The following is a 14,430-nucleotide window of genomic DNA, read 5'->3' as shown; positions in this document are numbered from 1 at the left end:
ATGATCAGGTTGCTACTTTTTTCCACGTCTACACATTTTTGTGGGAATGCTTGTGTGAAAATAAAAGAGGGGGCATAGCAAAAGGATACTGGCAAAATCTTACCCCACCTAAGATGCCAATCTTCCCAGTTAGTGATTTATTACCAACTACAATTGTGGAAAATCTTGCATATTACCAACTATCCCCTGTGACTTGGACCATTTCCCATAAGCACAATGGATTTATTCAACAAATATTTTAGTACCTACTGTGTGCCTACAATTTTCTAGATATTGATCAGTACCAGACAAGGTCTCTGTCCTTCTATAGACCTTAAAACAGGACATTAAACAAGATAGAGAAGACAACTAGACAAGCTCTAATATCATAATGCGGTAAGTGTCTGATAGGGGAAGTAGGCAGTGCTATTGGATCCTAGCAAGTGAGGTGAGTGAAAGTCAGGGAACATATCCTGCTAAAAGTGAAGTTTAAGCTGAGACCTAAAGGATGAGTGGACTTTAACCAGATAAAGAGCAGCATAAGAATGAAAGGAAGGAACAGTATGTGAAACTCTGGAAGCAAGAGAGAGCATAATGGCACTAAAGAGGAAGTGAAAGGAAATTGATGTGCTGGAGAGTAGAGTGTGAGGGAGTCTACATGGCCAGAAGTTTCACCTTGATTTTCAGTTGCAGTGAAATGTCTGATAGTCTTGTTTCTGTTTGTCATTAATTCTCTTTATTCTGAGTCCCAGGAAGGCAGAACACAGGAGGGAACATCAGTCTGAATAAAGAAGCTGGGGAGAGACTACCCCATTCAAATCACGTTAAATAATGTCAGTTATTTCCCTGAATTAATTCCTGCAAATCCCCTCCCCTCCATATAATCTTCACTACAAAAATGTTGGGGACTGCTTTTAGCACTAACATGAAGTGCTAATATTGTGTGAATCGTTTAACACAAACCAAAAGAATTTTCTTAAAAGCTCTCTTAAAACATGAATTCCGGGGCTGGCCCCATGGCTGAGTGGTTAAGTTCGCGCGCTCCGCTGCAGGCGGCCCAGTGTTTCGTTGGTTCGAATCCTGGGCACGGACATGGCACTGCTCATCAAACCATGCTGAGGCAGCGTCCCACATGCCACAACTAGAAGGACCCACAATGAAGAATATACAACTATGTACCAGGGGGCTTTGGGGAGAAAAAGGAAAAAAATAAAATCTTTAAAAAAAGAAACAAAAAAACATGAATTCCCTTATAACTTAAGTTGTAGTAGTCCAGATATAGTTAATTTAAACCTGGTGAAGTAAAGAGTCTGGTAGGAATTTTTCTGTATTTTAGTTTACACTGTGCTGGACTGATACTAAACAGTCATCAGAGTTTTCCAGACTTTGCCTAAGATTAGGGGGGAAATTTTTGATTAGTAGAGTGCTAGTTAGTAGCACACTAAAAGTCCATTGACTATTTAAAAAAAATTTGAGGAGGGGAATCCCAAGGTGGATAATCTCTAAAGGACTAAAAATACTACACTCCTCAATGCGTCCCCACTCTCCTACCAATGCAATTAAATAAACCTATAAATACAAAGCAACAGCGTTAGTTTACCTGCCTAAATCAATGCCTACTGGAAGACAGGTACAAAATTAATGAAAACAGGTGGGACAACTTTTGTATTTGCAAGAGACAGATTGTCCCTAGATGGGCCAAACTATACCTTGTGATCTTTTAAGATAGTAATAATAGTTAAAGCCATGTTACTTTTGCAACCATATCTAAAAGGAGATACTTACACGATATTCAAGTGGGCCGCATTTGACCTACAGATGTTTTCTTGGCTGTATCTTGTATTTTCTGCTAAGCAGACTTTATGCTTTGTTACTTGAGAATCCGTATTTTTCAATACTAGTTCCTGTGATGACGTTGACCTATGTATTCTGGGGTGGGTTTTTTTGTTTGGTTGAGTTTTTGTTTTCTCTTTGTTTTTTAAATTTTATTTATTTTTCTCTTTATTTTATTTATTGACTTTACTTTTTAGAGCAGATTTAGTTAACATCAAAATTAAATGGTAAGTCACAAAGAGTGCCCATATACCTCCTCATCCAACCCCAAACACAGCCTCTAACCTCCCACACCAGAGTGGTACATTTGTTATAATCAATGAACCAACATTGACACATCATTATCAACCAAGTCCATAATTACATTAAGTTTCACTCTTGATATTGTACATTCATTCTATGGGTTTTGACAGATGTATAATGACATCTCTCCACCATTATTCTATCATACAGAATAATTTCTTTACCCTAAAACCCCCTCTGCTTTATCTGTTCGTCCGTTCCTCCCCCTGGTTGTTTTTAATAAAGTAGCAATTACTAGAGTAAAAAAGCTTGTAGCCTGAGAAGACTGCTATGGTTTATATCACATTTATTGTTTATAAATATAGGGGGGAAAATCTTCCTCTATAGATGTGGCTTTGGGATCTACAAGCAACTATTTGGATTTCCAATGAAAAGGTTGGGGTGGGTTAAGAGAGTTGGTAGGTATGATTGGGGAAAATCAGAAATAAGAGATTATAAAAGAGTAATCTTAAATTAGTTGCTTAGTGCTATTACAGTCTTCCCAATTCTGTTAAGATTGTCCCTAATTCTCTCTGATGAGAAAAGAGAGCTTTTCTTCTTCCCAGCTTTCCTTCCCCTTTCAGTGAAAAGTAGTTAAGGCATAGCAAATCAGTGATTAGGCTCCCCAGCTGATGATTTTGTAGTCTGTTTTAAACTTCTTTCAAACCATTTTGAGAACATATATCCGTGGTCCTGTCTTTGTCATTAGTTTTCCATTGGCTAGAAAATTATAGGTACCTTTCTGGAATTTCAGTTAAAATTTTCTGATTTCTCTTTAGTCTCTTCCAGACAAAATATTTTTTGCCTAAAAAATTACGATTGGTACAATTGGAAGTGGGTGATAGGTACCATGAACTAGTTACTAGAATTTTTCTGTTGACCAGTCTTATTTTAGTGAGCTTGTCATCATTTGAATAACAATAGACAACACATTAGATTCCTTTTCTGAGAACTCTGGGAACACACAGATACTTGGTTAGGCACTATTTGATTTTTTGATTTGGGTGGGCTTTTGAATTGTTGGAAAATTCCTTAGTTTGAGGTTCTAAACCTGGACTTATGGGAATCCCTAAGCCCTCTGAAACTGGAAGCAAAAAGTTATGCCTAAGTATGTGTATAATTGTATTTTTCTAAGGAAAGCGTGTGCATAATTTTCATCAGATTTTCAAAGGGTCCCTGATTCAAAATAGATTAAGAACCTTTGCCTTTAATTTTGTAGTGAACTCAAAGTAGAATTTTCTAGGTTGGATATTATAATTCATTACTTGCCTTACTGGTGAGCACATAGAACTTAATCTCTGGTCCTCCAGCACAGCAGTAGTAATCTGATCATTTTTCAAATTTGCATGACAAAGCAGTGATATATAATATAATCAAGGGAATGTTGGTGGTTAGAGTTTGCTTCCATATGGAGGAGGATTTCAACTTATCTGATGCAAAATTCAGTGTTGTTAATGAGACTCTCTCTAGCTTCCCAGCGAGTATATGCCATTTAACTTCTTTAAATCATTGGAATAACAACTATGGTACTGTTACTCCAAAATCTTGTCAAAATTTATTACACTTGAACCTTTTTGATAAAGCCATATAGTCTTTTCATGGTAATACTTCCATTATTTGACTTAGAGCTCTTCAAATAAGCTAATACTCAAGAAGTATATGCTATATCTTTGATTTTGTTTTTATTTTCAGAACTCTTCATCTTGGCTTATACCTATCCTGGCTGATATGCTGAGACACATTTTTCAGTTTTGCGTTTTAGAAAGCAGCCAGGAAATTCTGGACCTCATTCACAAGGTACACAGTGAATATATCTGTACTCCTTTTCCCAGTAACTTGGATAGCTCTTTTTAAATGTTCATAATTGCTATACTGTTGTTGGTCAGGGATTTTAAGAAATTAGAAATCATTCAAGAGATTTGAAAAGTCTGGAGATGTGCAAGATGAGACAAGGAAATAGGCTTCTTACGGAATATAATACTTAAGTCCTGGTTGGTCATGCTTCCTCCTCTGATTTTGTGAACTACTAAGCAAGTGTTTTAAGTACTTTCTGATAGTCTCAATACAGAAAATAAAATGAAAAACTGCTTTCCTCCGTCGCTTATTTTGCTATTTATCAGTATGCTTATTGATCCTGCAAAGTATCTTTTGGTATTTATTGGTAATATATAGAGTCTGATTGTCATAGTTTAAACTTGTACCTTTTTCCCATACTTAGCAAGATTGCTCATATGTGTTAGAATTGTTAAAGAAGAGCCATTTGATGTATTCAGTAATATTTAGGGGGGGAAATGGCACTGTTGTACCTTTAAAACCTGTTAAGTTAGTGCGCAATTATTGGCCTCTGGGGTAGCTCATTGTTAACAGCCTTGGATTAACAGTGGTGGTATTTCTACATTGCGGGTCCCGGCCCATTTAATGTTAGGAATCAAGAAAGGTACCTTAGTGAGTAAGATCATGAGTCAAGACTTACACTGTTTTGAATTTATATTAGGATATTAGCACCTCTAAATTTAAAGGATATTTATCAGGAGTTATATCTTGAAGTGTGTGTTGAACACAGGACTGCATTACTATTGAACTTTATGATATATACAAAGTATTTCAGTGACTTATTGAGATTTTGACAACTCTGTTATTTTCATGAGTAGCTTTTATTTTAAATGATTTTCATAAAATACTGAAGAAAATTCTTTGTATTCCTTTTTTTAAAAAGTTTCTTTTGTATTACTTTTATTAGTATACAAACTTACCAAAAAACAGTATTTAAAAATAAGCCTCTATATTGAATTTTAAAATTAACCTCCATGCTATTTCTTACTTATTTTTTTCAATTCAGTATCCCTAAAAATAAATATTAGGCTTTACTAGCCCTTACTAGAAAAGCTTCACTTTCTTGATCCCCTTTCACCCTGTAGGTTTGGATGGAATTATTGAGCAAGGCTTCAGTTCAGTATGTAGTAGCAGCTGCTTGTCCGTGGATGGGTGCTTGGCTTTGCTTAATGATGCAGCCTTCTCATTTACCTATTGATATAAATATGTTGCTGGAAGTAAAAGCTAGAGCCAAGGTAAGTGTAGAGGGACATAATGTATTTGTATGTTCAGCTCATAATTATTAATTTGATAACCATATAAGAAATCTGTATTGCTTTATTATAGGTGTGATTTCATTAATTTAACAAAAGGAGAAATTATTATTTAGTTAGGTCCTTGACAAAATGCATAGTAATTTTTATCCATTAAAATTATGTGAAAAGAACTAGTTTATTGGGATTATAACAAATGAGAGTATTTTTTTTGTTGCCTATTAACTTTTAATGATTAATCTTTATTTTTTTTTCCTCCTTCCCTCCAGGAAAAAACATGTGGTAAAGTGCGCCAAGGCCAAAGCCAGAGTAAAGAAGTACTTCAGGAGTACATTGCAGGTGCAGACACTATCATGGAAGAGCCCACTACAAGGGATTTTGTGGTTATGCGGGCCAGAATGATGGCAGCCAAGTGAGTATTCATAAATTCAAAAGTAATTTAACCAAAGATTCCTCTGATATGTCTGTCAGTCCTTCCTCCATCACACTGGTTACAGAGGAAGAAAAAATTAAAGTGAAGAAAACATTTTTAATTTTTTTGAAGTTTTAGATAAGATTTCTATCTTTTTATGAAGAGAAGATAGGAGTTATGTCTTCCTTGGGAAAAGTTACAGCTTCAATAGGGGGACCTTGAAGTAATTTCTATAGTAACTTCTTTTTTCTACCTCTTAGATTGTTAGGAGCACTTTGTTGCTGTATTTGTGATCCAGGTGTAAATGTGGTAACCCAAGAAATTAAACCAGCTGAATCCCTTGGCCAGTTACTACTCTTCCATTTGAACTCCAAATCTGCCTTACAGAGAATTAGTGTTGCTTTGGTAATCTGTGAATGGGCTGCTTTACAAAAGGTAAGATTTTTCCCAAAAAGTAATGAAGACAAATTGAGTAAACCAATTTCCATTAGCTGTTAGGATTATTTTCATTATATTTTACAAACAGAAAAGTGAAAATTTTCTCTGTATAAAAATCCAACGCTTTATAGACAAGTATTCCAAATTATATTGAAACATTGTTTCTGTCCTCTTTGCCTTTAACCCTATACTTTTTTCTTAGAACCCTCAGTCTTGTACTTGAGACTACTAGCTATGCCCATACTTATTTGATCTTGGTCCTACAATCTGTTAAGAAATGTCCCTCTCTAGAAAACATGTGTATATATGGAAATGGCCCAGAACTGTTGGTCATTCATTCCTCTATAGTATCTCTCTCAGATATATCATTGAAAACTACGAAAGACAAGAGGCTTTGAGTAATAGAGATCTATTTGCATGAGTAGTGGCAAGGGCAGAATTTTTGGTCACAGGAAGAATAAAATCTCCACATTTAAACCAAAATCTTCATGTTTCCAAATAAGCCATTCCCTTGCAGCCCCTTTCACTTTTAACACCTAGTAAGATTTTGTGTAAGGCTTGCTTCTGTAAATCAAAGAAACTTCCTGCTGGCTTTGTTTATTCCATTGTCTGGAATTCTGGAAATTTAACTGTCTGCACTTGCTGTGAGAGTTGCTTGTTACTGCCTCTTAGCAGTTTGTCAGAGCTGTGTCTAAAAGTAATTGAGCCATGCTCTATTGAACTGAGACCCTAACTTTGCCTCTGGAAAGAAGCAAGGCTCATCTGTTTTTAGGCAGGACTCGGTGTGCTGGAGAGGCAGTGATGCTGTGTTTTTGTGCCTCTCAGACTCAGCAGCAAGTGTTGACAGTTCGGTTTCTGGACCCTCACAGAGCTTCTCTGGACTTACTCTGTGAAGCCCAGGCTGATCACCCAGATCCCACAGAACCCCTCATGGCTCACCACTGAGGCCATTCCCCCTCTGGTTGGGCAGGCAACCACCAGAGAGAGTGGGAAGGGTTAGTTAAATTTGGGGGCAGGTGAGTAGCTTTTAAATTATATATCCATTTCTACAGTATGGCATGTGAAGCTGTGGGTTCAACTCTTAAGAAATCTAATAATGAGTTTTTAAATAACATTTTTAGTGCATGCTAAGTGTTCTTTTCTGATTGATTTCTTTTTATAGTTACATATTTTTAAATCTATGCTATATATAAACTTGGAGTAAATTTAAAGTAAGAGTAGTTAGGAGGAAAATTTGATGGAATTGTAATAGTTCTGTGTGCATGTTCTGTAGTCATTCATATTAAAATTTTAGAGCAGTTTGAGTGTGATACCTTTTCTTTGTGCAACTAACGATATTGTTCTGGGAGATAACAGAACACAGACTCAAAATCAATAGGAATGTAGAACTTGGTAGTTTGCAAGTGAAAATTTATGCATCTCTAGAATTATGTTTATATGTTTGCCCTGAATATTGCTGTCTGTTATGTTTTAGGAGTGTAAAGCTGTTACCCTAGCTGTGCAGCCACGTTTACTTGATATCCTTTCAGAACATTTATATTATGATGAAATTGCCGTTCCGTTCACGCGAATGCAGAATGAGTGTAAACAGCTTATTTCGTCATTAGCTGATGCACATATTGATGTTGGTAATAGAGTAAACAACAATGTTTTTACAATAGATCAAGCTAATGACCTGGTGAGTAAAGAAGTAACTTTCTTAATTTTAGATAGAGCATGAAATAAAGATTAGAAATTTGTCATGTCATGTTTACCACAAAAACACTAATTTGTTGAATCTATCTTTGGCTTGGTAGCCTGTCATCTGTACCCTTTAGAAGAGTTATTTCGTTATATTGACTTTTCTTGAAATAAGAGGATGGAGGAGGAATTTTTTTTTTTTACTCAGATTCTGACAAACCAATGCACCTAGTCGAAAAAGCTGTTACATTTTTCGTCATTTTTTCAGTTTTGGTTAAAACTGGCAGAGTATAGAGAAAACCACTTCTGTACATTCCTGAGTATTTCTCCTCCCCCCTCCTGACTTATAATGAAAATATTCAACCATAAAGAAAAGGTAAGAGAATTACACAACGAACATTCCTATACCCACCAACTAGATTCCACAGTTAACGTTTTACTAAATTTGCTTTGTCACGTATGTATGCAACTATCTACCCCTCTATTCAACCATCAATTCATCTTATTTTTTAATGCCTTTCTAGGTAAGTTGCAGATAGCAGTATACTTCAGCATATGTATATCATTAAAATTTAGTATTGTGGTTTTTTTGCTTCTTTTTGAGGTAAAATTTATATATTATCAAGTGTACAAATCTTAAATGAAGCAATTGATTAATTTTAACAGAAGCATATACCTATGAAACCCAAACCCTATCAAGATACAGACAGTACCATCACCACTTCCCAGTCAATCTCTGCCTCTCCCTGCCCTCAAGTAACCATTGTTCTGATTTTTTCCTCCATCATGGATTACTTTTGCCTGTTCTGGAATTTCATATAAATGGAATCATACACTCTGTGCTGTTTGGTGTAAGGGTTTTTTTCAGCATGATGTTCTTTAAATTTCATCCATGTTGTTATATCTATAATAATTCATTCTTTTTTATTGCTGAGTTTTCTTCCATTTTATATGAATATTCGACAGTTGGTTTAAGCCTTTCTCCTGTTGATAAACACTTAGGCTCTTCCAAGTTTTTGGCTCTTATCAATAGAGCTGCTGTAAACATTTTGTACAGGTCTTTTATAGACATATATTTTCATTTCTCTTAGGTAAATACATAGGAATGGAATTGCTGGGTCATAGGGTAGATGCTTACTTAGTTTTATAAAAAAATTGCAGACCTTTTCCCAAAATGGCTGTATCATTTTATCGTCTAACTAACAATATGTGAGAATTCTGGTTGCTCCACATAATCACCAACATTTGATGTGGTTATTTCTTTTAGTTTTAGCAATTCTGGTGGTTGTGTGATCGTGTTCTTGTGGTTTTAATTTGTGTTTCCTTGATGACTTAATGTGTTCAGTGCTTTTTTATGTCTTATTGGCCATTTGTGGATCTTCCTTTCTAAAATGTTTGTTCAAATCTTTTGTCTATATTTAATTAGATTCTGTTTTTATTATTGAGTTGTAGGAGTTCTTTATATATTCTGATACCAATCGTTTGTCAGATAGATGCTTTCTGAATATTTAAGTCTAATTTATCAATTGTTTTCTTTTATGATTACTGTGTTATGTGACCTAAGTACCTTTTCTTATCTCCAAGTGGCAAAAGTATTCACATATATATACTTTTTTTACAACTTTGTGGTTTTAGCTTTTATAATTAGATATTTAACATGCATATTGAATTAATATTTATGTACAGTGTAAAATTAGTTGAAATATAAGTGTGGGTCTCTATCTAGGCTCTGTTTGTTCAATCTCTTTGTTTCTCCTTATGCCAGCACCAGTGTCTTGATTACTATACTTAGTAATACTGTACTTAGCTTTGTACTAAGTCCTTGAGGTTGGGTGTTGTAAATAAGTTTGTCCTTATTTGAGCCACTTCATTTGTGTTGTTCCCTGTGAAATAGCAGTCTTCATTTCTTATGCCCCTTTGTAATTAAAAAATACCGTAGTTGAAATTTTTTCTTTTCACCTGTGAAAGAAAGCAAAAATTGCTATTTTTTTCTGAGTTGTTCTTTTATAAAGTTCTTTTTCTAATTGTTGTTGTATAATTTCTCCTTTTCACCCCCCCCCCCCCCCCCACACACACACACCTTTTTGAGCGCCTGGAATAAAATCTCAAATTTCTGTATGGTCTGGGTTCCCTTCCTGCTATTTCTGGCAATGTTTCTTTTTAAAGCTAGCAAATGGCCCCTTTCCCAAGCTTTTCTTATTCAAACTTTTTACTCCCCAATGAAACTACTGTTCTGTCTCATCAACTTCATTAGTCCAGCGGTTTTGACCTGGGATATCAGAATCTCTGGAAGAGAGTATTTGAGAGAAGGGCAATTTCAAAAGGTTAGTCTTGGCCTTGGCTAAGAGCCACTGCCCTCTGTATCTTTCATTGAATCCCTATTCTTCTCTTGCTTGCCAAATATAGGCTTTTCCCTAAGGCCTTTCTTTGTCTCTCACCATTCTCACAATTTAGTTTTTATCTATGTGCTATCCTGTCTTCTCTTGATGTTTTGTGTTCTTCTATTAGGCCTTTTTACTTGGACATCTTACTGTCACTTCAAACTTAACACAACCAAAACTGGAAATTTTTTTTTTTTAACAAAAAGTGCCCTTTTTATGCAGTCACAAATCTAGTTAACGTTGCCTTTCAAAAAATCTCATATGTTTATCCTGTCTCTGTTTCTGTTGCCACAACCCAGTCAAAGGCATTAGTACTTTATGACTAGGTCCTGACTCATCTCTAAGGCTCCAGGCAGTCTCTGGTCCATTTTGTCCTGCATGCTGTGTCAGACTAGTAAAGTCCGTTAGTGCCACTCTGAACACATCCTTCCCCTGCTGAAAAACATTATTTTCTTTTTCCTTGATTTTAGTTTTTCCATTCTTATTTTCAACACCTTCTCTAACTTCCTCATTTCTTTTCTCCTCATTATTTCTCAAACTTCTTCCACTTAACCCTAGTTCGCTTTCCTCTTGCAGAAGTGTACCACTCTCTCGCTTCTGTGTCAGAACTCCTGTTTTCTTTTGCCAGGAATTCCCTACCCTTAACCCTCTGTTCTGATCCCAAGTTCATCTCTTGACATTCCTCCATCTGCACCCAGTGCTCAAGGTATGGTAAGCTATTTTCAGTTCCTTGGACAAGGCCTCGCTTTCCACTCCCTGTCTCACTCTGTTTGCCGGGATGCCCCTACAACTTCTGATTTAGCTGTTCTTAAAAAACCCAGCACAGGGGCTGGCCCCGTGGCTGAGTGGCTAAGTTCGCGCGTTCCGCTGCTGGCGGCCCAGTGTTTCGTTAGTTCGAATCCTGGGCGCGGACATGGCACTGCTCATCAGACCACGCTGAGGCAGCGTCCCACATGCCACAACTAGAAGAACCCACAATGACGAATACACAACTATGTACCGGGGGGCTTTGGGGAGAAAAAGGAAAAAAAAAAAAAAACAAAAAAAACAAAAAACAAAAAAAACCCAGCACAAGTGTTAAGTTTCTCTGGCAAGCCTCCACTAATTTTGTCACCTAAGAAGACTTAAGCAACCCATGTGCTCCCATAGCAACTTGCACTTAACCTAAATTCTCTGTTATATTGTCTTAATTGTTTACTTATATATATATATCTCCCACACTAGTCTCTGCATTTTTTTGAGTGTATGAAGACACTGATCTTACTCATCTTTTAGTATTAATAAATATATGTTGAATGAGTGAATTGGGGGTAATTGGAAAGCTTTTCCTGAGCTGCCTAGAATCATTGAAAATTGACAGAAGCATAGTGTATTTAGGACAATGTTTTTAAACTTTTAACAGTGAAACCCTGTTTCAAATAAATCTTATGCAGAACTCAAACAAATAAAACAGACAAAACAAAGTGGAATGTGATATGTATTCATGTTTCTTTGTAGTGAGCAGATCGACATGGTCAAGCAGATATAGCTCAATTTAAAGCCTTTGGTATTTTGTAATGATAACAGACCATCTTATTTGTGTGCCTATTTTGTTTTTCATAATAAGAGGCCAGTATTATCAGTCTTGTCCATAATCTAAGATTTAGATTTAGAATCATTTCTAAGTCTGAAAAATTAGGCTCTCCATTGAAAAAAAAACTTAAATTCTTCAGTGTTTCAGGCTTTTCTGACCCATATTGATCAGACTGATCTATTTATGGAGCTTCTTTATGATTCCAGTTACCTATCAAACAAGGAGACTTTGTTATTTAAGCCATCACAAAATCTTTAGATGGTAATTTAAAAAACATCCCTACACAAAAACTTGTACATAAATGTTCGCAGCAGCATTATTCATAATAGCTAAGAGGTGGAAACAACGCAAACCTTCATCTACTAATGAATGGATAAATACAGTGTGATATATCCATATAGTAGGATATTGTTTGGCAAAAAAAGGGAATGAAGTACTGATATGTGCCACAGCATCAATGAACTTTGAAAGTGTTATGTTAAATGAAAGAAACCAGTCAGAAAAGATTACAATATTGTATTAGTCCATTCATATGAAATATCCAGAATAGGCAAATCTATAAAGAGAGAAAGTAAATAAGTGGTTACATAGGGCTGGGAGGAAATGAGGAATGATTGCTAATAGGTATGAATTTTATTTTGGAGATGATGAAAATGTTCTAAAATTGTGATGTTGCACAACTCTGTGCATATAATTAAAACTATTGAATTGTACACTTTAAATGGTGTATTATATGTGAATTATATCTCAATAAAATTGTTTAAAAAGTTGTATTGAACAGTCTTTTAATGGGATTTGTAAAGTACTTAGACAGCTGTGGTAATTGAAGAATTAATGGTTATTGAACCATTTTCTCCCCCGCCCCCCCCCCCCCCCCCCCCCCCCCGCCATTACCTGGGCATTTTCACCAGAAGGGAAGTGAAAGAAAAAAATGAAAATAATCCAGTTAGCAACACTTAGCCCCTTAGTAACAGCTACCCTAAAAGTTTTTGAGTTGAAGAATATTTTTCTGTAAAAGGAAGTTTATGAGTTTTGGTATTCCTTAATTAACAGTTAGTTGATATTTGCTTATAGCTGTCTCATTTCACCAAAGTACTATGTGGGTGTTGAGTGTGATTTTCTCTCAAACTTATTAGATGTATTTAAAGGATAGGTCATTTTGTTCTTCTCAAGGGACTGTATCTTAAAGAATATAATGCTAATATTAAATTAAGGCAAATTAAAATGAAGTTTAGTTGGGAGGTTTTAGACATTTATTTAGTTTACTGAATGTTAAAATAATACTAGATATTGTGAAACTTAAGATTGAAACAGAAAGCTTGCTGTCTGCCCTTTAGGAGTTTATAGGCTATTTGGGGTTGATGTCATTAATTATTTTTAATTTCTCTTTTTTAATAGGTCACTACTGTTTTTAATGAAGTCACATCATCTTTCAAATTAAATCCTCAAGTGTTACAGCAGTTAGATAGTAAACGACAGCAGGTCCAAATGACAGTTACAGAGACCAACCAGGAGTGGCAAGTGTTGCAGTTGAGAGTGCATACTTTTGCTGCATGTGCGGTTGTGAGCTTGCAGCAGCTTCCGGAGAAATTAAATCCTATCATAAAACCATTAATGGAGACAATTAAAAAAGAAGAGAATACACTAGTGCAAAACTATGCGGCTCAGTGCATAGCCAAACTACTTCATCAGTGCACAACAAGGACGCCCTGTCCCAATCCAAAAATTATTAAGAACCTCTGTAGCTCACTTTGTGTGGACCCGTATCTAACTCCTTGTGTCACATGTCCAGTACCAACACAAAGTGGCCAGGAAAATTCTAAAGGTATATATCTAAACTTTCATTTTCATTTACTTATAGGTATAATTTAAGCACAAATCCACTTGATGTTAGAGCTTTTTCCCATTTTGAGAGAATTTGCACATATTGCTAATCAAATCACAACCCTCTAAAACTCAAATAAGCTATTCATAAAAGACCTGATATCTCATATAAGATGACCGAAATCTATGAGACAGGTGTTAACCCTTACCTTCTCTTTTAAGACCATTGTTATAGAGTTTACTGTTAACTGGGCTAGAAAACTTAATTGTATCACATGTTAAGTGAAAGTTCATCCTGTAAAACTCTGGTTTCTCTGATTCAGTGCATGGCTTATGAGATAAGTAAACTCTCTTACCTTTAGCAAATAATTAACTAACTTTTCTGTTTTCATCTGGAGAATTTATATGGAAAATAAGAACTGCTCTCTTTAGGCTAGTCTCAAGGACCAATGTTTCTTCACATGCCTTAGTCCTATATGATTTATTTGATTTGTTAATAAGATTTTGGAAAAGCAAATTACTTGAAATGTGATAGATTTACAACTTTGGTGCAATATGGGTCTTTAAAAAATGCAAATGAACTAGAAGAGGAAAGTGGACATTTAGAATATCAACATCTTAAAAGTTTAATAGGGTGATTCCTCCACCCTCCCCCCCCCCCCCACGCCGCAATGCTTTGTGAGGCAGCAGTGTTTTGTAGTGGTCGATGTTTCTGAATTCGTGGTGACTACGGACATTTCTTTTAGAGAGAGCTTTCTTGCACTGTTTTTTAATATTTCTTTTTATGCCTAGAAACAATCATTCATTTTTTAAAAATTAGTATACTTTAACTGAAGGCACAGTCGTTCTTGCATGTGATGTTTCTTGTTGTTAACATGATTCTGCAACTTTGTATTAAATATGATCCTGTGCAAATATCAAAACATTTAACTTAATGTTATA

The 14,430-nt window shown here is 35.5% G+C and overlaps 1 protein-coding gene across 8 annotated transcripts in view; it reads left to right on the top strand.

The window, feature by feature from the left end:
• The window catches only part of BTAF1 (B-TFIID TATA-box binding protein associated factor 1), a 92,134-nt gene that overhangs the window by 47,375 nt on the left and 30,329 nt on the right, over positions 1–14,430 (top strand). For all 8 annotated transcript variants that reach the window (XM_023642572.2, XM_023642567.2, XM_070262051.1 and 5 more), the window contains 6 exons: positions 3,787–3,891; positions 5,013–5,162; positions 5,450–5,592; positions 5,853–6,027; positions 7,505–7,708; positions 13,063–13,489. In XM_023642572.2, coding sequence (XP_023498340.1) covers positions 3,787–3,891; positions 5,013–5,162; positions 5,450–5,592; positions 5,853–6,027; positions 7,505–7,708; positions 13,063–13,489 — 1,204 coding nt within the window. The remainder of the gene's footprint in view (positions 1–3,786; positions 3,892–5,012; positions 5,163–5,449; positions 5,593–5,852; positions 6,028–7,504; positions 7,709–13,062; positions 13,490–14,430) is intronic.

This window comes from Equus caballus, chromosome 1 (assembly GCF_041296265.1).
Source record: "Equus caballus isolate H_3958 breed thoroughbred chromosome 1, TB-T2T, whole genome shotgun sequence".
Taxonomy (NCBI): domain Eukaryota; kingdom Metazoa; phylum Chordata; class Mammalia; order Perissodactyla; family Equidae; genus Equus; species Equus caballus.
Note: the sequence above shows the minus strand (reverse complement) of the source record. Positions and strands in the feature narration are given on the sequence as shown.